The sequence below is a fragment of the Spermophilus citellus genome, assembly GCF_964194105.1.
Source record: "Spermophilus citellus genome assembly, chromosome: 18".
Taxonomy (NCBI): Eukaryota; Metazoa; Chordata; class Mammalia; order Rodentia; family Sciuridae; genus Spermophilus; species Spermophilus citellus.
Genome location: NC_138200.1, coordinates 18,683,851 through 18,707,461, shown reverse-complemented (window position 1 = coordinate 18,707,461; position 23,611 = coordinate 18,683,851). Strand labels below are relative to the sequence as shown.

General features: G+C 37.9%; 1 protein-coding gene across 7 annotated transcripts in view; it reads left to right on the top strand.

Annotated features, from left to right (window-relative positions):
• Window positions 1-21,177, top strand: part of LSM14A (LSM14A mRNA processing body assembly factor) — a 69,530-nt gene extending 48,353 nt beyond the window's left edge. Inside the window, exons 5-12 of one of the 7 annotated variants that reach the window (XR_014019656.1) lie at window positions 1,547-1,723; window positions 2,014-2,079; window positions 4,722-4,904; window positions 5,024-5,195; window positions 7,554-7,785; window positions 12,577-12,633; window positions 14,729-14,777; window positions 19,103-19,121. Coding sequence is in view for 6 of the 7 variants with exons in the window: in XM_081274353.1 (XP_081130479.1) it covers window positions 1,547-1,723; window positions 2,014-2,079; window positions 4,722-4,904; window positions 5,024-5,195; window positions 7,554-7,785; window positions 14,729-14,752 (854 nt within the window). In the remaining variant the exon portion in view is untranslated. Of the gene's footprint in view, window positions 1-1,546; window positions 1,724-2,013; window positions 2,080-4,721; window positions 4,905-5,023; window positions 5,196-7,553; window positions 7,786-12,576; window positions 12,634-14,728; window positions 16,360-19,102; window positions 19,510-21,158 lie in introns of those variants that run through there. The other 6 variants (XM_081274353.1, XM_081274352.1, XM_081274350.1 and 3 more) reach the window with 6 other exon arrangements.
• The last annotated feature ends 2,434 nt before the right edge of the window (window positions 21,178-23,611 follow it).

The following is a 23,611-nucleotide window of genomic DNA, read 5'->3' as shown; positions in this document are numbered from 1 at the left end:
GGTGGTGAGCACCTATAGTCCCAACTATTGGGAAGTTGAAGCAAGAGGATTACTTGAACCCAGGAATTCAAGGCCATCCTGGGCAATACAATGAGATCCTAGCTCCAAAGAGTCTTTTCATTTTATTTATTTGTTTTTTGATTTTTTTGTTTTATGAATGATTATAAAATATAAAATGTTGCTCATATGAGTCACCAAGATTTCCCATTATGATCAATGGAAAAACTGGTGTTTCTATTAGTGATAACTTTATTTTTAAATGTTTTCATGGTGATCTAGATCTAAATTTTTGGCCAAAGTGACTTTGCCATTAATGGCTAGAAATGGTGATACACTTTTGTAATTGCACACTTTACATCACTGTAAACTAATAAATTGTCCCTGAAGTATCTTGAGTACACATTAACCAGTGTTTGCCAGTGCTCAACAGTTTACCATTTGTTTGGAGCCTACACATAGACAGTAGCATACTTGGAAATGTTTTTGCATAAAATGAGCATAATTTTTTTAAGTAAAACATTATATGTATAATATCATGAAATATGAGAGCTCCCTGAGCAGAGACTAATAGCAAACACTGTAGGGGAAAAAAAAAAGGCATAATAGTAATACCTAGTGTTGTATTCTTCAGTTAAAACTATGACTAGGTTCTGACCTCATAAAATGAAAAACATTTGTAAGTACAAACCCCCATGTAAAAGTAAAAACTTGCTTTTAAAGATCTCTTGAGCTTTAAAATGGCAAAGAATTAGTATAGCTACTGTGTAATTATCTGAAGGGTTTATTTTTGTTTCTCACCTTTTAGTTTTGATGTTTAATGCTCAAATACATAAGGTATATAAAAAACACCTACTTCACTTTCTTTAGTAGTACTTCATGAAGAGGTACTGCATTAGTCATCTACAGAAAATACGAAACATTTAAATGTGTCAGTATTATCTTGTGGTGGTTATTATTGGCATAGCCTTCATTTTTCCTACCTTTAGCATGATCTTTGATATCCCAGGAATTTTGTATTGAGCAACAATTTTTGAGAAACTTTATTCCACTAGGTAGAAACACAGATAAAAGTTGTGGAAGTGTAAAGGGTCTTTGTTTTGTTCTGTTTTAATGACCAGACTGCTGAGCTTAATGGCACATGCCTGAAATGTCAGTCTCAGCAAATTAGTAAGATCCTGCCTCAAAAAATAAGACGGACTGGGGGCATAACTCAGTGGCAAAGCACCCCTTGGTTCAGTCTCCAGTACCAAAAAAAGGAGGAAAAAAATTTTTAAAATGATGACCAGACCAATAAAGATAACCAGTTTTAATTAGTTCACATTTGTGTGAAGAATTTGAATTGTTAGAAATAAAACTCTAGGGCCTGGGGCTGTAGCTCAGTGGTAGAGTGTTTGCCTCACATTCACAGGGCCTTGTGTTCAATCCCCAGTTCCACGAAAAGAAAACTCTAGGTTTTTTGTTTTGTTTTGTTTTGTTTTGTTTTAAGGTCTAGGTTACTTTGAAATCCCAGGTTAGGGTAGATGCTTATCTTTTGGTTACATTTTAGGTCGTACAAGCCCTCAGTTAGACCCTTTGAGAAAAAGTCCAACCATGGAACAAGCAGTACAGACCGCCTCGGCCCACTTACCTGCTCCAGCACCTGTTGGGAGAAGGAGCCCTGTATCAACCAGGCCTTTGCCATCTACCAGCCAAAAAGCAATAGAGAACCAAGAGCACAGGCGAGGTAGAACTTTAGCTTAATTTACTGTTCCTTGATTGACTGATCAACATTTTCACCTCACCTTATTTTCATTAAGAGGATTTACTTTATATGAATAATCCTAGAAGGTTTAAACTGAACTTAATAGAATGGTCAGTCCTTCAAATTTGAGTCAAAGTGGTGGTGGGGTGGCTGTACTTTTTGGGCACTACATAGGTTTTGTTTTGTGGGTTTTCCCCCCATTTCTAATTTTACAGAAGTTTTTGTTTGTATGTCCTGAGTTCTTTTCTCACTTTGCATATCTCCTTCTATAGCTGAAGTACACAAAGTTTCAAGGCCAGAAAATGAGCAACTCAGAAATGATAACAAGAGACAAGTGGGTAAGTTACTTGGACCTGAAAGCTATATCCTATGCTTCTCAACTGGGAGAGCATATTAAATGTATGATGCATAATTATTATAAAAAAAGAAAGGTGGGGATTGTTAACTGTTAAGGATTGTTAACCACAATAGAGTGTCTTTGTGGTGACAGAACAGTTCTTCATCTTGGTTGTGGTGATGGTTATGCATATCTATATATGTGGTAAAGTGTCATGGACCTATACATATGTAAAGACATAAAAGAAAATAAGAACATCAAAAACTTGTGGTATCTGAATAAGATCTATACATAAGCTAATTATATTGTGCCAGTGGCACTTTCCTGGTTTTGATAATGTACAGTAGTTGTGTAAGTATTACCATTGAGAAGCTAGGTGATGGGTATAACGGACCAGTCTGCACTTTTTTTTCCTTCCATATGTCTATAATTATTTTAAAATGAAGAATAGATAAAATCAAATATACTCTTTGGCGGGGGGAGGGGGCGCGAATACTCAATAGTTCTGAATATCACCTACTAATTTCAAATTCACTAATGGAAATCAGATTATAATTTAAAACTCTTCCAAATTAAAAAAGTATAATCATCTTATTTACATAATGGGAAATAAGTAATTTTCTAAATTTTAGAAACATAGATATAATTTTGTGTATGTTTGTAAACACTATCTCATTTCTCTTGTACATTTTTGAAATGGGTGCTTACAGTGTTGCCCAGGCTTGGCCTTGAATGCCTCAATGGATCCTCCTGCATCAGCCTCCTAAGAAACTAGGACTATACCCAGCTCTGTACATTTTTGTGCTATGAGCCATGGAATTCATAGGTTTTGGTTTGATTTACTATATTTTTCTTTTTTCTTTTTTTAATTTGGTAAAAGAGACAGACTCTTCTCTCAAAGTATCTTTCATTGACTTTAAAATTCATCACTCTTCCCCTTCACTAGAGTTCATTTTTTTAGGTTTTATAGACATAGACATTATGACCGGAACATTTTTAAGATATTTATTTATTTTAGTTGTGGTTGGACACAATACGTTTATTTTATTTATTTTTATGTGGTACTGAGGATCGAACCCAGGGCCTCACATGTGCTAGGGGAGTGCTCTACCACTGAGCCATAATCCCAGCTCTGATTATATTGTGTGTATGTGTATATATGGTGCTGGGGATTGAACCCAGGGCCTTGTGCATGCGAGGCAAGCATTCTGCCAACTGAGCTATATATATCCCAGGCCCAAAACTTTTTTTTTTTTAATGGATTTGCCATACTTCCTGGTATGTGGCCAAGTCATTTTTAATAGTAAAGTCGAATGTTTTTTAAAATCCTGCTTATCTAGATATAAGAAGCATCTGGCTATGCTGCCATGGGGTTTTGTGGTTTGTTTTTTCAAATCCAGGCACTTTGCCAAACCTCAACAGTGAACACAAGCCTACCTTTCACCCTTTAATCACTCCTTCTTTTGGTACCATGGACTGAACTGGGGGCACTTTATCACTGAGCCACATCCTCAGCCCTTTTTTATATTTTATTTAGAGACAGGGTGTCGTCAAGTTGCCTGGGACCTCACTAAATTGCTGAGGCTGGCTTTGAACTTGTGATCCTTCTACCTCAGCCTTCAGAGCTACTGGGATTACAGGCATGCACCACAACAAGTATTGCCTTTAGGCACTTCTGACCTTTGTTACTATTTATTGAACTTTTCTCATAATTATCAACTACATACTGCTTTGTTCTCTGCATTTTTTAGTTAATTTGTGTCAAACGCTATTCCATATTCCTCTATTTTTTTCTTCTTATTCTTGTGTTGTTTCTCTCAAGTTTCCTCAGTAGATTATACTACCTTGTATTTGTTTATTTTTTTAAATATTTTATTAGTGTTGGTGGACCTTTATTTTTATGTGGTGCTGAGAATCGAACCCAGTGCCTCATACATGCTAGGCAAGCACTGTACTACTGAGCCACAACCCCAACCCCTTGTATTGTTTATTATCTATCATATCTCATGTGATTGACCAAAATTATAAAGAGAGAATATATAGAAACAGTGAGGCTTGCGCTGGGGTTGTGGCTCAGTGATAGAGTGCTCATAAGTAGGTAGGTAGGTAGGTAAATGGTATTGTGTCCAACTACGTCAAAAAATAATAATTTTTTTTTTTTTTTTTTTTAAAGAAACAGTAAGGCTTGAGTAATGTGGAGCCAGCTAGAGGAGGAAGATAGCAAAATGAAATGGAAAGTGTTCGGAACAAAGAGAACTAAACTAGTGCTTCTTGTCTGTTTTATTTGTGTTGTAGAATTAACATCTCTTACTTTTGCAGTTTGTGCTGATTAGTGCTTGTTTATTTTTCCTATTGTACATCTTGTTTTCTGTTGTACTTTTCACAAAAGGTTTTAAGTTTTGAGAACCTACTAGGTTTCTAGCTCTTCGTATGTTTGGCAGATATGTATGCCATTCTTCCTCTGTGTGTTAAACTTTAGTAAAAATTTTTAATAGGAAAAATACAAATATAGTAATGTATGTAGAGACTTGTGAGTATTTCTATTGTTGATCATTTAGACCATAAAGACCACAGTAGCAACTTCAGTCTTAAATTAACTATGACTTACTTATTGTCCTTTGTATATGTTTTTTATTAACATAGTTCCAGGTGCTTCCTCAGGTCCAAGGAGAGGGCGAGGAGGTCATCGAGGTGGCAGGGGAAGATTTGGTATTCGGCGGGATGGTCCAATGAAATTTGAGAAAGACTTTGACTTTGAAAGTGCAAATGCACAATTTAACAAGGAGGAGATTGACAGAGAGTTTCATAATAAACTTAAATTAAAAGGTAAGTTTTGGTTTTTCTATTCAGGAAATTATTTATTACAGATTAAGGATGTTTTCCAGATTCAGTATTTTATTTAGTACAAGTCTTGATTTGTATGGTGTGTATTTGTTTTCCATTAGAAGATAAACTTGAGAAACAAGAGAAGCCAGTAAATGGTGAAGACAAAGGAGACTCAGGAGTTGATACTCAAAACAGTGAAGGAAATGCTGATGAAGAAGATCCACTTGGACCTAATTGCTATTATGACAAAACCAAGTCCTTCTTTGATAATATTTCGTGTGATGATAATAGGTATAGTCCTTTAAATGTTCTTATGTTTTTATACTTTTATGATGTTGAAGTATAAAATGTTTTCTTATAAATTTACAATGTTTAATGTATACCTAAAAAAGATCACAATTTATGAGGCGATGTTGTGGGTTTTTTGTTGTTGTTGTTTAATTTTTTGTTGTTGTTTTTAGTGGTAGGTGGACACAATACCTTTATTTTGTTTATTATTTATTTTTATGTGGTGCTGAGGATCGAACCCAGGGCCTTGCATGTGCTAGGCATGCGCTCTACTGCTGAGCCACAATCCCAGCCCCATGGGGAAATTGTTTTGTTTTGGTACTAGGAATTGATGCCAGACAGAACCGCTGAACCACAACCCCAGACTTTTACTTACTTACTTACTTTGTTTGTTTGTTTGTTTTTGGGTGCTGGGAATTGAACTCAGGGGCACTTGACCACTGAGTCACATCCCCAGCCCTATTGTATATTTTATTTAGAGACAGGGTCTTACTGAGTTGCTTAGTGCCTCAGCTTCCCAAGCTGCTGGGATTACAGGCATGCACCACCTCACTTGGCAACTTTTTTATATTTTATTTTATTTTATTTATTTTTTTTAAACATTGATATGAATATGAGCTGACTGATCACAGTGGGGGGTAATGGAATGGTGACTCGTATTTCTTTTTTTTTTTTTAAAGAGAGAGAGAACTTTAATATTTATTTTTTAGTTTTTTGGCGGACACAACATCTTTGTTTGTATGTGGTGCTGAGGATCGAACCCGGGCCGCACGCATGCCAGGCGAGCGCGCTACCGCTTGAGCCACATCCCCAGCCCTTTTATATTTTATTTTGAGACAGGGTCTTGCTAAGTTGCTTAGGACCTCATGAAGTTTCTGAGGTTGGCTGTGAACTTGCTGTCTTCCTGCCTCAGCCTTCCAAGTCACTAGAATTACAGGCATGCAACACTGCACCTGGCTCATAATTGATTTTTTTATTTTTGTTTTTTTTTTTATTCTTATGTAGTGCTGAGGATTGAACCCAGTGCCTCACATGTGCAAGGCAAGCTCTCTTGCTGAGCCACAACCCCAGCCCCTTGATTTTTTTTTTTTTTTTTTAATGTTTAATTTTATTTAAAGAAAATGCTGCTGGGCACAGCATTGCACAGGAAGCTGAGGCAAAAGGACTGTAGGTTCAAAGCCAGCCTCAGCAACTTAGAGAAACCCTGAGCAATTTAGAGAGACCCTGCCTCAAAATAAAAAAATGAAATGGGCTGGGGATATGGCTCAATGGTTAAGCGCCTCTGGGTTCATATCCTGGTGCAAAAAAAAAGAACATTCTATATACTAAAGTTTTAAATAATGTTCTGTGAAAGGAAGTAATGACGATATACTTTTGTTTAGGGATGCTGTCACATTTGGATATTACTAATTAAAACAGAAGCATTCTTTTAACATCTAAATTAACCTTTTAAGCTGGGTATAGAGGCACACACCTATAATTCCAACTTCTCAGGAGGATTACAAGTTAGATCAAGGGCAGCTTGGGCAATTTAGTGAGATCTTGTCCCAAATTAAAAAGGACCAAGGATGTAGCTCAGTGGTACAGCTCACTGCATTCAATGCCCACTACTACAAAAATGCATACATATGTACATACATAATCTTTTCCTTTACCCCACTACACTGTACTTTACATGAAGCCAGTACCAAAACAATTAGTGTTTCTTGAAGTTTGCCAGTACAGTTAAACTCTGTTATATTGTAGTAAATATGGGTCTAGAAAATTGTCCAATTATTGTGAGGTAAAAGGACTTTGGATCCAGAACTCAGAGTTTTGTCCTTGCTGCAGTTTGGCACCATCTGCTGGTGGTAGTTTACTTCAATTTAAAAATGGATAGGGAGGCTGATTCTTCTGGGCACTGAAGTTATCTAGACTGGATGACAGCTACGGGTTAGACATTTAACTAGGTTAATTGGCATGAAATCCAGAGATTGGTCTAGGAACATACTGCAGATTCAAGAAACTACCCTCCATCTCCTAGCTTCTTCAAGACAAGGTTTGCCTGCCTGGCTTTGCCTCTTTTCCATTAGTACTTAGTTGAATCAATTGCAAATCCCATTATATCTGATTACCATTATATTTGTGCCTTTGTCATCTTTGTTTTATCAGCTATATTTGTAAGAATGTTCACATGAAATGTAACCAAATATTATAGGAAGATATTAAATTTATATGCTGTGGACTACTTAGTTTAAATGCTTAGTTTTAATTGATCCTTAGGAATTACTTGGTCTTAATTTGGGAGTTAATGCTATGTATTTTTGCTGAAAAATGTTTTTTTATACCTGGTATGCTAAAGGCCATTTGCTTTTATAATAGAGAACGAAGACCAACCTGGGCTGAAGAAAGAAGATTAAATGCTGAAACATTTGGGATTCCACTTCGTCCAAACCGTGGTCGTGGAGGGTACAGAGGCAGAGGAGGTCTTGGTTTCCGTGGTGGCAGAGGGCGTGGTGGTGGCAGAGGTGGTACATTTACTACCCCTCGAGGATTTCGTGGTGGATTCAGAGGAGGTCGTGGGGGCAGGGAGTTTGCAGATTTTGAATATAGGGTAAGTATGATTATGATTATACGATTGGCATTAATGTTTTTTATTTTATCTATTTTGGGTAAATATTTTTGAGAGCATTAGAATAACCTAGTTTGACTATTCAGTGGAGAATATGCCTGATTGGGATGTTTATATAATCTTAAGGACAATAACTTCTTGTCTAAGGAATCAAGAAAAATTTTTTTAAGCTGTGCTCTTTTCAACTGAAATTAAGAGATGGAAATGTGATTATTTACTATTTATTTTAGAAGCATGGTTTTAGATTTTTTGGACCAGTAAAATTTTTAAAAACCTATCACAAACCTGTTATAGACTGAGTCAGGGCTTTTTTTTTTTTTTTTTTTTTTTTTTTTTTTTTTTTTTTTTTGGTACTGGAGATTGAACCTAGGGGTGCTTCACCACTGAGGCATATCCCCAGCCCTTTATTTTATTTATATTTAGAGACAGATCTTGCTAAGTTGCTCAGGCTGGCTTTAAACTCGTGATCCTCCTCCTTCAGCCTCCCGAGCCACTGGGATTAACCAGGTAATCACCATCATGCCTATTTTTGTTTGTTTGTTTGTTTGTTTTTTAAGAAAGCATAGGAAGGCTGGGTGTGGTGCCATTCAATTCCTGGTACCAAAAAAAGAAAAGAAAAACCAAGCAAACATTGGAAGGATCATAGACACATTGTACAAGAAAAGGATATTTAATATTATATAGTCATTAACAAGTACCAGTCATTGTTCTAAATGTTTTTCACATATTATTTAAATCTCACATCAACTCTGTGATGTAGATTCTATTATCATCCTCGTTTTACAACTGAGGAAATAGATATAGAGATAATAACTTGCTCATGGTCACCCAGATTGTAAATGATGATGCTGAGTGTTGAACCTAGCAATAGGGTTCCTGAGTCAGTTTTCTTAATTTAGTTTTATCTGGTTTTCTTATTTGCTGTAGTCTTGAAAATTTTGTGATATGAGAAAATTCTGTAACTATATATAATATGTTTATGTATATAACTTGTCTACTGAAAGGCATTTGTAAATTAAGGCAGCATAGTAACTGTCCTAGTCCCTGCAAACCATTCTAGTTCATTAATTTTAGGAGTAGTGGAGAAGAAAAATAGAGCAGTTCAAAATATAAGGTTTATATACCTTAAAAGTCTACTAGAATAGCAGAGGAAAGCTGGAAACACAAAGACATGCTGGCTGGAATTTTATTGTCCAGTATTTAAAACTGGTCACTGTTGATCTCTCTAGAAGAAGAACAATAGCTTTGGGATCTGGTCTGTTAATTTTCATGTCTGTTAATTAGCCTCAAGTTATTCTCTCACACTGTCTAACCCCAGTGGGTGATGCAGTTGGAAAATCTTCATCCCAGCTAAGAGAATCTGTCTTAGAAACTACGAATGACTCTTCCTTCTCACTTTTATTGTTCTCAAGGTTGTCAGCAATCCCTTGCTTCTAGAATTCGGTCACTTTTTCATAAATATTTGCCTTTTAACATCTTTGCAATATTTGACATAATGATCACCCCCTCAACTTAGGATCTTCCTAATTCTTTTAATACACTTGTCTTTTGTTTAAAACACAAACAAAAGGGAAAAAAGTCCTCTTTAACAGCCTATTAAGTACTTCATGATCTGCCTGTTTCTCCAGGTCAGATGTCCAGTGTTGGCTCTTATCTTTGTGGCCAGTGGGACAGATCTTTCCTTCATTTACTCTGCAGCAGATAGGTGGGCTTTCTTACTCTTGTTAGCTGCCAACTTATTCCTATCTTGGGACATTTTTACCCATTTCTTCTGTTCAGTGTGCTTTTCTTGTGAGCATTCATGCTTATGTTCACACTCTTTCACCTTTGCTTGACCATTCTCTCACTCCCCACTCCCCTCCCCCTTTTGTAAACTCATCCACTCATAGTTTCTAATCACTTCTTCATCTTGGACCTTGTATGTTTCTGCCCTGCATTTCTGTCGTTGCTTGCTTTCTATCCTGTCAACCTTCCTCAGACTGACCTTAATCATCTTTTCACTCTCCAGTCATCTCAGCTCTGCCTTCTCCCAGAGTTCCATTTTGACTCTTGGCAAAGATACTATCCACACAGTGAAGGTATCCATATTATGATCAATTTTCATGTCACCACATTCATACCTTTGAGATGTCCCTGCCAGTTATCATGACAACCCACTGATGGATCTTCATACCTTCAGTCTCTTTATCCCTCTTCATTTACTTTTTGAAGAACCAACAGCAACTCCTTGTTGAAGATTATGCTGAGTCAACTTGGTTTGAGAAAAAGTATGTTTAAATTAGCATTGGATCCAGATGAGAATTATAGTAATTGTTGCTGGTATGATCTCATTTGAGTTTACTAAACCATCCGGACTACCAATTTTTGAAATTTGTGGAAAGAAGTTATGTTTTAGTTAACATAAAACATACTTTTTAAGTAATTATTAAACTCTCAGTTGGAAAACATCTGAGATCTGACCACCTGGCCAAAACATAAGCCTCTTCGGTAGTGACTCTTATCAGGATGCCTACCTCACCCCAGAAATACCCTAGTTGTTAGGTTCTCAGAGACATACACAGTTTGAGTGGAAATCTCTTTGCCTTTATCTTCAGTTTTTTGGTGAAAACTCTATCCTTGTACAAAACATGTAACGTACTTAATGCTGGTTTTTCAGATATTTGAAAAAACAGCTGTCATGTTTGCTTTGTATGACCAAACAATTATGTCTCTTTCTATGAGTACTCAATCAACAAACCTTCATTGACCTAAAGCCATGTACATGCTATGCACTTGTTAATACAAATATTTATTTATTTATTTATTTATTTATTTATTTATTTATTTATTTATTTTGGTGTCAGGGATTGAACCCAGGGGTGCTTAACCACTGAGCCATGTCCCTAGCCTAGCCCTTTTTAGTTTTTATTTTGAGGCGGGGTCTCACTGAGTTGCTGAGGCTGGCCTTGAAACTGCTATTCTGCCTCAGTCTCCCAAGTCGCTGGGATTATAGACATATGCAAACATTTTTTTTCTCAAGCCATATCATATTGTATAGTCATTTTGAGTCTTTTGTTAAAAATCTTTTTTTTTTTTTTAAAGAGAGAGTGAGAGAGGAGAGAGAGAGAGAATTTTTAATATTTATTTTTTAGTTCTCGGCGGATACAACATCTTTGTTGGTATCTGGTGCTGAGGATCCAACCCAGGCCGCACGCATGCCAGATGAGCGCGCTACCGCCTGAGCCACATTCCCAGCCCCTGTTAAAAATCTTAATCGTGCTATTGCAGCATTCAAATGCATTGTAGAACTTATCTGCATGAGTCTTTATTCCTCACAGATAGTTCAGCCCCTGCTTGAGAATTTCAAGGAGTGCTAGTAACCCTGAGGCATTGCCTTGAAAGCTAAAAGGCTCTAATATACTGCCTGCTTTTCTTACTCTGTGAGGGTCTCCACTTGATATACCAGCCCTATTTCTCATTACCCTTTAATCTGTCTGACTCAAGCAGGCTGGTTTGTGGTCATCTGTTATATACAGCTTGATTCCAATTCTAGTAACCTCATTCATTTACCAATTTTACAGAATTTTTCACATATGCCAAGTACTATGCTGGACATTGGTGATAACAAACAGATATATCTGTCCTAGTTTTCTTGGTATTTACAGTTCAATGGTGATACAGACATAGGTAAAAGTCAGGCACCTCCTTTCACTTCTTAGTATGCATTTTTAATACATTCATTGTTCCCTACTTCATATATTTTATTTTATTTTGTTTATTTATTTATTTTTGTTCTGCATTGCCAGCTAGATGGAGCCTCTGGCATTAAGGATTGTTTTCTCCTTTTTCCCCACCAAAACACCTATCTTAGCACATAGCCTTGGTTGCCTTGAAGTTACTGCTTATCAGTATCAAAGCCGAAGTTCCATCATTGTGGGTAGCCCTTGTGCATTCCAGAGTTGAATGACCTGTTGATCCACCCTTATATTCCTAACTTCAGTAACCTACACCTTCTAAATCCTATCTTCTTGGCATCTTTAAAGGTTGGAAACAGTGAGTGATTACATAAAGGAAATTTACCTTTAAGGATAAAATAATTTCTGAAACATCATCTAGTGTTTCTTCCCAGAGGTGCCTTCTCAGCAGCCTTCATGAAATGAATTAGCTTTGTTCCTTGTGCTGTGTTGATATGAATCATTACACTTTTGGGGTGAGCAGACAAAACTTGATTGTTTAATGAAAACATAAGTAAAGATTGGATCATAGATTTTTTAGAAGGCTTAAAAGAATCAGCCAGACTATTAGATGGTTAGGAAACTAAGGACCCTAAGAGGTTATTGATCTAGGTACAAACTTATAAAGCCAAAACTTGTTACATTGACTTCTGGCCCATTTTTCCCTAACTGAAATGTTTTAAAACTTCTGATCCTGTGATGCCTGGTGCCTTTCCCCGCCACCCCCTTTATTTGGGGGGACTGGGAGGGGCAGTGGCAGGAGCAGATTAGGATTTGGGGTAATAATAAGAATGTAGCCAGCCCCTATTTTATATGCTGCTGCCAAGGAGGTTAAGCCTCCACAGTGGGTGGGTGAAACTATGCACTTCAGTCTCTGTTTCTTCACAAGATCCAGAGACCATAAGGTATTTGAAATGACACCATGATACTTTTCTCCCTTTGTCCCCCTATTATTTTCTCCTCTCCCCTTCCTTCCTCCACTACACCCCCTTTTCTTTCTCCTTGTATCTTTTCTTTTTCTTTCTTTCTTTCTTTTTTTTTTTTTTTTTTTACCTTTCAGAAAACCACAGCTTTTGGACCCTAAAAGGTCTGGATTGATCGTACTGCTTTCTGAAAGGTAAAAAAACAATTAAATAAATTGGGAGATGTTATGGTTGGCTTTGGTGGGGGACAGTGGGTTCATCTTTAGCTCATTTATTTCTTTACAACATTGTACTATGCCATATATAATTCAATTTAATAATACTGTACAAATAACATTGTACAAATATTGCTATATACATAGATGAAATTAAGTATTTCACCCTGTTTCTAAATCAGAAAGCCAGGTGCAGTGGCACATGACTGTGATCCCAGCAGCTCAGGAGGCTTAGACAAGAGGATCACGAATTCAAAGCCAGCCTCAGCAAAAAGCAAGGCACTAAATAACTCAGTGAGACCTTATCTCTAAATAAAATACAAAATAGGGCTGGGGGTGTGGCTCAGTGGTAGAGTGCCCCTGAGTTCATTCCCTGGTACCAAAAAAAAAGAATTAGCAGTAAAAATCAGATATAGTCATTACTTGGTGTCCACGTAGGATTGGTTTCAGGACCCCCGAAGATACCAAAATTTGTGGATGCTCTAGTCCCTAAAGTAAGGTAGCAAAGTATTCACATATAACCTGTACATGTCCTCTCATATGTTTTAGTACTGATGGAATCCCCTCCATAGTTTCTATCCACAGTTGGTTGAATCTGCATATACAGAACCAGGGATGTGGTAACAGCTAGTTTGGAGGCAAATAGAAGCCCTGACTCTGCTGTATATAGGCCTTTAGTTTAGAATTAGTCTCACTGGGAGGCTCCTTTAGATTTTTATTGCTTTCTCACTTGATTACATTTTATTTTTAATTTCCCATCAACTGTTTTTCATAACTTACTTCTGATTTGTGGGGTTTTATCTATTTTTTTAATATTTATTTTTGTTATAGGTGGACCCAATGTCTTTATTTATATATTTATGTGGTGCTGAGGATCGAACCCAGTGCCTTACTAGGCACATGCTAGGCGAGCGCGCTCTGAGCCACAATCCCAGCCCCTTGTGAGTTGTTTTTTAAAATTGATTTCTAGCCAGGCACAGTGGTGCATGCCTATAATCCCAGCAACTTGGGAGGCTGAGGCAGAAGGATCAGAAGTTTGAGACCAGCCTCAGCAATTTAGCAAGACCCTGTCTCAAAATAACAATTAAAAAGGACTGGAGATTTAACTTCAGCAGAAGAGCATCCTTGGGTTCCGTTTTTAGAGAGTGTGCATGCACATGCACGTACACACACACCGCAAGTAGATTTCTGAATTATTGCTTTCCCTTAACGTGACATTTTGAAGAGTTTCCCCCTGCCGCCCCTCACCCAACCCCCCCACTACCACCAGCACCCCCTCCCTGGTACTGGGGATTGAACTCAGGGGCACTTAACCCCTGAACCACATCCCCAGCCCTTTTTTTTTTTTTTTTTTTTTTTTGTATTTTATTTAGAGACAGGGTCTCACTGAGTTGCTTAACGCCTTGCTAAATTGGTTAGGCAGGCTTTGAAATCCTGATCCTCCTGCCTCATCCTCCCAAGCCACTGGAATTACAGGTGTGTGCTACCGAGCCTAGCAGGAAATGTTATTTTACTGGCTCAGTATTTTATTGCTTAATAAAGACTTTTCAAAGACTCTGCAGTTTTATGAATCTTATTTTAAAAGAGTTGTCAGTTGTATTTGATGAATTTGATTACTAAGTTGGGCAACCAAAGATAGTGTATCTAGGGTGGCTTTTTGCCACACCCAGCCCACAATAACACTGCTTTAACCTGTGCTGACTGAAAAATGTGTTAAATACATAAATAATATGCTTCTACTTAGTGTGGAAGTTATGAAAATGTTTCCTGGAAATCAGTTTCCATGAAAGTAAAAGGAAGGGTGTATTTAGAGGTAACTTAAAATAAACTAAAGTGGGCTGGGGCTATAAGTCAGTGGCAGAGCACTTGCCTAGCATGGGTAAGGCACTGGGTTCAATCTGTCAGCACCATATAAAAATAAACAAATAAAATAAAGGCATTCTGTCCATCTACAACTACAAAAAAAATTTTTTTTAAATAAACTGAAGCAAATGAAAAGAAAGACAAGACTCATCAATAAACCAGTAATTTTGGAGCATGGACTAATTGGGTTGTTTTTCCCCCACCTTTTTAGAAAGACAACAAAGTTGCTGCATAGTCTACAAGCAAGTCTTTGAAAATAGGTGAATTTCTAGCTCTTCATGGTCCTGAAAATTGGTTTCAGTCTTTGTGAAGAATGAAGAAGTGAATTTGCTGTATATTTGTCACCAGCACTGGGTTTTGTTTGTTTGTTTATTTTTCTGCTTAATTTCAAAGATACAATGCAGTTACTTTTGGGGGGAGGAAGGCTCATCTTAAAAAATGAGCACTAAATATATTTGGAATAGCAGAAGGGTTAAGTAATTTCTTATGTATAGTTAAACTAAAGCAGTACTTCAATGGACTTATAAGTATTTTTTCATCACTGAAAGGATTTTTCTTATCACTAAATTGTATTTGGCAATTATTGCAAGTTGCCTGCAGATAGGGCCGTGATACTGTGTTTTGAGCCACAGAAGGTTGTGTGTGTATGTGTGTGTGTGTGTGTGCGCGCGTGTGTGTCTTTATCTTCCTCTTTCTTTTTGGAAATCCTATAATATGAGGTAGCTTATTTCGTCAATTAGGGTGCTGGATGGTAGAGAATTTTGTCAGTCAACTATGTACACACAGTAAATACTGTTTCTTAGGCAAAGGTAACTTTTTTATATAGTTGTAAAATTCCATTATATTCCATTGCCAAAGAAACATTAAGAACTTTGTATAGCTGTATAAAAAGCAACTAATTTTTTAAAGAATAAACATTTTAAAGTCAGCAAACATACTGTGTCCTTGCAGAAGTTGATGTGCTGAGGAACAGAGTTATGGGTGGGTCTTTTTTTCCCTTGTCTTTCCAGGCTCAATATTTTTTATTTATTTTTTAATGTTTGGAACATAAATGAAGATTTGATACATTCTTCCATTATCTAAAAAGGATAAATTCTTCATGCTCAATATAAGAACTTCATTTTGTAGCAAATGGCATATCACAGGATTTCTCCAAATAATATTTTCAGTATATGAATGTAAATAATCATAGATAAGAATGTACTTAGCTGTATTTTCAAATAAGTAATCATCCCCTTTTTTAAGACTTTTAAAACTAGGCATCAGTTAACTTGTTTTTCCTGATATGCCTGGAGTTTTGTTGTGATAACATTGACTCATTCCATTTTATTTCAAGAGGATTCAGAATGTTCGAAATTATTTTGAAAACTTGTAACACATTATTATTAACATTGGGCCTGTGACCCACAGATGACTCAGTATAGAGTTCATTGCTAATTATAAATTACTAATAAATCTTTTTGATATTTTAAGCTATAGTGGAAAAAAATCTGGCCACTTTTGTGTTTTTATGAAGGCCATGGAATAAAGGGATCCAAAGATTTAAATATTTTTATCTACTTTGATTTTTGTTAACTTTCTCCTTAAAACATTCAGTAGTGATAAAGATGTGGAAAACTGCACTGTAGGAGAATTGGAATATTTAAAGATGGTTGATATTTTAATTTTATATCTTTTGTATAGCTCTACAAGGAAATGTTTTGTAATTTGATTTCATTATTAAGATCCAGTACTTGGCAGCCATAGTTTAGATAATATTGTTTAGTACTATTTGCTTGCATGTTAACAACTAAACCTTTTGGAGGACCCAAAAATCATGATAATGAACATATTTCTGAGGCATTCGAGCATCAAAGCAAGTGCTGTGGCAATACCTGTGTAGACTGAGAAGTCCCAGGCCAATTTCAAGAAGAGAAACTTGTAAATACCAGTTCTACACACTCTGAAAGTATGAGTTCACTCGTTTTTCCCAGCTCTCTGGGTCATTGACTGGGACATTTGTTGTCCCAAAAGTAACTGGCAGCATGGCGTACCTGCAGTGCACCTTACACTATTAAAGCAAGGTTTTTATTCTAAAACAGAATAAAACTGTTCAATAAAAAAATGTTTGTCAAAGTTCTTTCTCTTAAATAGTAATATTCTCTTCCAATATAAATTAAATATAATGAAAAGCATCTTTTAATAAGGTTGGAGGAACAAAGCCTAGGTTCCATATCTAGCACCACAAAAAATATATATGTCAATGTGTGTGTGATTAGAGTTATGATAATGTTTATATTCTGTAATAACTAAATCAATTTCTAACTTGTTTCTTGAGATTTATTTATTATTATTATAGATATATAAGGAAAGCTAAAAGTTCTTTTCTTCCTTTTCTGAGTATAAGACATTCCTGAGTTAAAGATTGTGACATGAAAAAACTAAGCCAATAAGGTACTATTAGTCTCATAGGTAGTTCTGATCAGCCAGGTTTGAGGAGAAGAGTATACAACATCATAATTGACTGATCTAGTGCCTTGGTAGAGTTACCACAAGAATTTCATATCCTTTTCCCCAAGTTTTCAAAACTCCAGTATCCAGGTTGGGACTGGGACTGAGGACAGGGAAGGACTAATTAGAAGAGGAGGTGGGGATGTTTCTGTAGGATAGAATATGGGAGGAAAATAGAATATGGAGGAGAGGGTGAGACTGAAGTTTCCCTCAAGGTTTGTCTGCTTCGAAGACTAAGTCCTCGTTTTTTATTCTTCACATAAACAAAGGAAATGAGTGTGTGTTGTCTCTCTTAATTTAACGTGGCTTTTAGCCCTGTCTCTCTGGGTTATCTGCTTATCAGAGAAGCTGCTCCTGTAGGACCCCTGCACTCACTGCATATGCTGAGAAGCAACCTCTTCTTTTCCTGAGAATGATTAAATAATTTCGCTCTTTATAGCTAATCATGTCTGGACTTCATGTGTTGTGGGAGTTCCCTGCTCTAGAAATGAAACTGGTTTAAATTGTGGTGGGGAGTGTCATGTTATAAGGTAATCAGAGTGCATGATCTCTTCCTATAGGAGCTCAGATGACACCAGTTTGCTCGGTTTGCCTGTTATTACTATATTTTCAAAAGCAGACAAGGGCTGGGGATATATACAGCTCAGTGGTCGAGCACTTGCCTTGCACTTGCAAGCCCGTGAGTTCAATTCCAACAACACACACACAAGTAAACATTGACAAATATTAGACCAGTTGGAATCAAACTTGGAGAATAAGGTAGAGTGCCATTATCCTCTGGATTTAAGGATGCTAAATGGGAAACTGCTAAGCAGGCTGTCTCAGCCTCTCCTAAGTTGGCCACACAGGGACAGCTTCTTGGAAGAGGTGTCATCTGATTAGGAATTAGTCAATTAAGAGAGAGAGTGCAGAAGCTTGCTGGCCAGCAGCAGCCAGCCAGCTAGCTAACTATTGGTGTTTGCACTGGGAAGAGAGGTACATGATTAAAGCACTGGTCTGATGGGAACAGGCTCAGCCTTCTGAGGAGCAACATACAGGGGTTTTGTTTGTTTCTTTGTGTGTGTGTGTATTTTTTTTTTTTTCTTTTTAGTTGTCCAGAGTTAGTGGTTTTGAAAATTTGGATCCTAAGAGCACAAGATGGGACAATGAATCTAATGTAATTTTTTTGTTCTCTGTAATGATGCAGAGCTGTCAGCCTGTGGTATGGGTGTCCTTAAAGTTCCAGCTCAGTTCATATGTAATGAACTTGGCTGACTGATAAAAAAAAAATATTTTCAGGTTTAAGTCATAAATATATCAAAATAAGCCCGAGTCTAATTTCAGGTCATAATGTTGGTTTTTAAGGAAATGCTTTAAAATATAAATCATGTTGTGGTTTATAGGGAAACAAAGCAGTTCTTTGAGGATGAAGCATATTTTAGTTCAATACTGAGTCTTTCTTACAAGTGACTCATAGTCACTCAGCTTAGTGGCACAGAAACCACTGAGAGCAGCCAGCAAGGGAGCTTGTGGCCCAGAAAGTCTTGCCTTCTCCAGACTACAGTAGTCTGGAGATGAAAAATGCCAAAATTGATGGGGCTCTGAGGAGACTAGGACCATGTGAGATTGTAATGAATTCCAGTGAAGGGTTTTTAGTCACTCCAGTACAGAGGAAGGAGTGTGTTTGCTAAGTGTCTGGAGTATACTTCTGTAATCCTAATACTCACCTAATCCAGATAATCCTCGGGTGTCAGCCTCACATAGTATTGTTGATGAGAATGCAAATCTCAACATTGCAATGCAGGATTTCGCTTGTGCTGAAAGATTTTGTAATTTCTCTCTTTCTGGGTTAATTGGGGAAAGGCTCTCCTTTGCTGTATTCCCCAGTATTGATAGCATTTCTTTGTCTCCACAAATTATGTGGAACATTGGAAACCATAGTTTATAAAAAAGAATTAGATACAGGGTTTTTTTCCTATCATAAAAACAGCTTAAAGGGAGGGGGGAATATGGGGTTTTATTTGTTTGTTGTTTTGTTTTAATGCTGGGGATTGAACCTGGGGTACTTTACCACTGAGCTATATCCCCAACACATTTTATTTTTTTATTTTGAAAGTGACTCACCAAGTTGCCTGGGCCTCCCTTTGCTGAGACTGACCTTGAACTTGTGATGCTCTCACTTCAGCCTTCAAAAAGGAAAGGAAAAGAAGAAAAAAAAATCATCTGCAAGCCCATTACCTGAAAAGCTCACCATGTTAACATTATTTGGGTGTTTATGTTCTGATATGAAACTGACTTTTTTTCTTTTTTCATGAAATTATTAGGTAGCACTGTTTAATTTTAAAGTATGTACGTATAGAAAAATACATGTCATAATTGTCTTTGTAACTCAGGAATCAGAATATTAACAGTGCCCAAACATCCTCCCACACTGCTGCTTTCCTTAACCAGTACTCTCCACCCACTCAAGACTAACTACTGAAAAAATGGGGGGATGGGGAAGACTACTGCCCTGACTTCTAAGAGCACAATCATAGCTGGGTTTGGGGGTTTGTTTGTTTGTTTTAATATAAATGAAACTATGATGTGTATAATTATTCTTGGCTTATTTGCTCAGCATTCTTTGTGGGATTCATCCATATTATTCAACCATAATATTCCATGTGTTAGTAGACCACAGTTTATCCTCTTGGGGAATTTCTAGCTTTTGGACTATTAAAATAATACTAGCTAGCACTGTTTCTTCTCCACAAGAGACTACTGAACTAGAATAGGAGAAATGCTGTCTAGACTTCTTGAGGATGTGAACAGTTTAGTAGTTCCCAGCTACAGTGCTGCTCCACACTAATGTACTACTGCAAGTACCTCAAGTACCAGAAAACCCTGATGTAGAGACATACATAGGTGTGCAAATTAAAGCAGATCTAGGATTAATTCTCTTATGTCTCTTATGTTCCCTAAGAACACTGTGCCACCTCTTCCCAACATCAGTGTTCCAGGATTTGAGTGTGGCATCCCTGCTTCCCCTTGTTGAGGTACATGTGATTCTTAGTTATGATCATCTTAACCTGGTAATGACCTTCATCTTGAATCATCTAATGCCTCTTTCCCCTATTATCCTTTATAATGTCTTCAATTTTGTGACATGCCCATCTGTATTGGGTCCCCCCGAGATTACCATACCCAGTGAAAAGCAAAAGGGGAAAGACAATGGGCCAAGTCATGAGGAAACCAGGCTCCAGCTCTCAAAGGGTACTTAGGATCAAGTGAAGCCTCAGGATGTGCTTAACTCCCCCCAACAGTAAGTTGTGGTCATATGTGGAATGTTACCAACCAGGATGTGCTTAAGAATCAGTGCCCAGGGTTTTTATTGGGGGTTGGTTATATAGGCAGCCTTTGCCTGGTGCATGGCAGAACACCACACTAAGGAAGTAAAGCACATTATACAGTTTAGATATAGTAAACCACTCCGACAAGTTCCTGGAGTGGTGGGAACTGACTTAAAACCATGTTTCCAGGTTTCAGTCAAAAGCCAAACTTTTAACAGTCTGCTCTGTTAACTGCACACCAACTCACAATCTGGCTCCCGTTCTTGTTCTGTGTGACCTTTTTCTCATCCTTTCCCACCCAAAGTCTTGAACACACCTGAACTTTGTCCGTCAACCTCAAGTACAACACCTCTGAACTGCAGATTTTAGATATCCCGTGCTTTGAGCCAGGTGTGGTGGCACATGCCTGTAATCTCAGTGGCTTGGGAGGCTAAAACAGGAGGATCGTGAGTTTAAAGCCAACCTCAGCAAGAGTGAGGTACTAAGCAACTCAGTGAGACCCTGTCTCAAAATAAAATACAAAATAGGTCTGAGGATGTGGCTCAGTGGTCCAGTGCCCCTGAGTTCAATCCCCAGTACAGTCTCCAAAAAAAATAGATATCCCATGCTTTGCTTGCAGCTGGGCTTGCTCAAGAATGGGTGGGGGCAGGGGAGTACTCCCTTTTTTTTAGTAACTGCTTTTAGCCTGGTACAGAACTAAAGATCTGGGATCCTTCTACTTTCTCAGGATTCATAAGCTCATCCATTTTACTTTCCCAGCACCATCTCCAACCAGCCTGGACCCCCATGATTCATCGTTTATCTTGCAAATATCCTAAACTTCTTTACTTTGTTTCTGCCTAGAGAAACCCTTCATCTCTGTGGTCAGTGTCTTCACCCAGAAGGTTGAGTTCTGAGGAAGAGGACCCAGGAAAGTAAATTAATACCACTCTTGATCTAGTTACTACCCTGTGCTGAGCCCTCAACATTGTCAACAAAATATATTTCTCTAATCACCATGCTTCCACAAGTGGTATGGCCATCTATTTCAAAGAGAACTACAAGCAGTGGGATGGGAACTGCCTCAAGTGCTCAACCAACCTCATCTGCAGCCAGCCTTACTAAAAGGAGGCCCGGTGGTCTTACAGAAAAGGCAAAAAGGAGCCAGGCCCAGGGATGCACACCTGTAATCCCAACAGCTCAGGAGACTGAGACAGGAAGATCACGGGTTCAAAGCCAGCCTCAGCGAAAGCAAGGCATTAAGCAGCTCAGAGACCTGTCTCTGAGACCCTGTCTAAATAAAATACAAAATGGGCTAGGGATATGGTTTAGTGGTTGAATGCCCCTGAGTTCAATCCCTGGGCAAAAAGAGCATCAGTGGTTTTCTCTAACTCCCACCACTCCCATGCTGACTTGCTGTACTTATTTATTTTGCAGTACCAGGGATCGGACCCAAGTCCTTGGGTATGGTAGGGAAATGCTCTACCACTGAGTTACATCTCTCCCTTTTGTCTCATTTTTTAAATGGTTTCACTATGTACAATAGCACATGCCTGTAATCCCAGTGACTAGGGAGGCTGAGGCAAGAGAATTGCAAGATCAAGGCCAGCCTGAACAATTTGGTGAGACCCTGTCTCAAAAAAGGCTGGGTGAGGTTGTGGCTTGATGGTAGAACACTTGCCTAGCACATGTGAGGCACTGGGTTCACTCCTCAGCACCACATTAAAAAAATAAAATAAAGGTATTGTCCATCTACAACTAAAAACTATATTTTAAAAAAGGAGGGACGTGCTGGGGGTTTAGCTCAGTGGTTTAAATCACCAGTACCACAAAAAAAGGGGTTTCGCTAAATTACCTAGGTTGGCCTTGAACTTGAGATCCTCCTACCTCAGCCTCCCTAGTAGCTGGATAACAGGTTTGTTACCTTTGTACCTCATCCAGGCTTACATTATTGATTGATCTCTACCTGTATCTTCAACTTCATCATAATAAGGAATCTTTTTTTTTTTTTTTTAGAATAAGGAATCTTTTTCATTAGCATTTAATTATTATGCTAGTGCATATTATGTTGTGTATGTAATTATGTTTATAACAATTATAAGTAGTTATCTGGCATGTTTACCACAAACTTTTTAATTTTTTTTTCCCCCAGTGCTGGCTGGGGATGGAACTCAGGGTTGGGTTTTGTTTGTTTTTTTTTTTCCTTTTTGAAGAAAAGTATCCCTGATCCTTCTTAGCTGGTCTGCATCCTCCTGCTTAGCTCTTTTTCTGTCAGGGATTCCTAATTACCCTTTCACTTCTCAACCCACTTGACCTACTCCAGGACTAAAACAGTTCTTGGTTAAGTCACCAATGATGTCTCAGTGAGTGAGCCTTTTGCAGTTTTCTTATTTTAAAGAAGTATTTTGTACAGTTGATCACTTCCTTAGAATATTCCTGCCTCCCTGGCTACCATATGCACCTGATTTTCCTCCTAACCTCAGTACTGCTCCTTAGACTGCTTGCCTGAGACCTCTATTACCACTCTTGAAATAAGTGTTCTTCAGAGCCGTGCATGGTGGCACATGCCTGTAATCCCAGGGTCTTTAAGACTGAGGCAGGAGGAGCACAAGTTCAAAGCCAGTCTCAATCTCAGCAACTTAGCAAGCAAGGCCCTAAGCAGCTCAGTAAGACTGTCTCTAAATAAAATACAAAAGGCTGGGGATGTGGCTAAGTGCCCCTTGGGTTCAATTTCCATTACCCAAAAATAAATAAATAAATAAAATTACTTTGATGGGAGGGGTGTGTGTGTGTTTTAAATCCCACCAAAGAGTTTGTCACAAAAGCAGCAAACATGCTAATATCGTCCCTACCCCTAGCCTTCTGTTTTTAGTTTCAGTGTTTACTTCTATTTACTGATTTTTCTATGGAAGGAGGGGGACTGCTATTGAACTACTGTGGAGCAGAGGTTTAGTTGTAATTGGAGAGGAAGTTGACAAGTGAACAAAACAAAAACATGGTTCATTGGTCTTTCAGTCCACTAGGAGGCGACACTAAGTGTTAAGGAGAAAAAGCCAGGAAGGGGGGCGAGAGAGGCTGTCCGGGCATGTGGGGCTGGTGAGCGCTACTTCCAATTTTAAATAGGTCAGGGAAGCTGAAATTTAAGAAGTGACCTTGAGGGCTGGGGATGTGGCTCAAGTGGTTTCTAGTTCGCCTAGCATGCATGAGGCACTGGGTTCGATTCTCAGCACCACATAAAAATAAAATAAAGATATTGTGTCCACCTAAAACTAAAAAATAAGTATTAAAAAAAAAATGAGTGACCTCGAGAAGGTGAG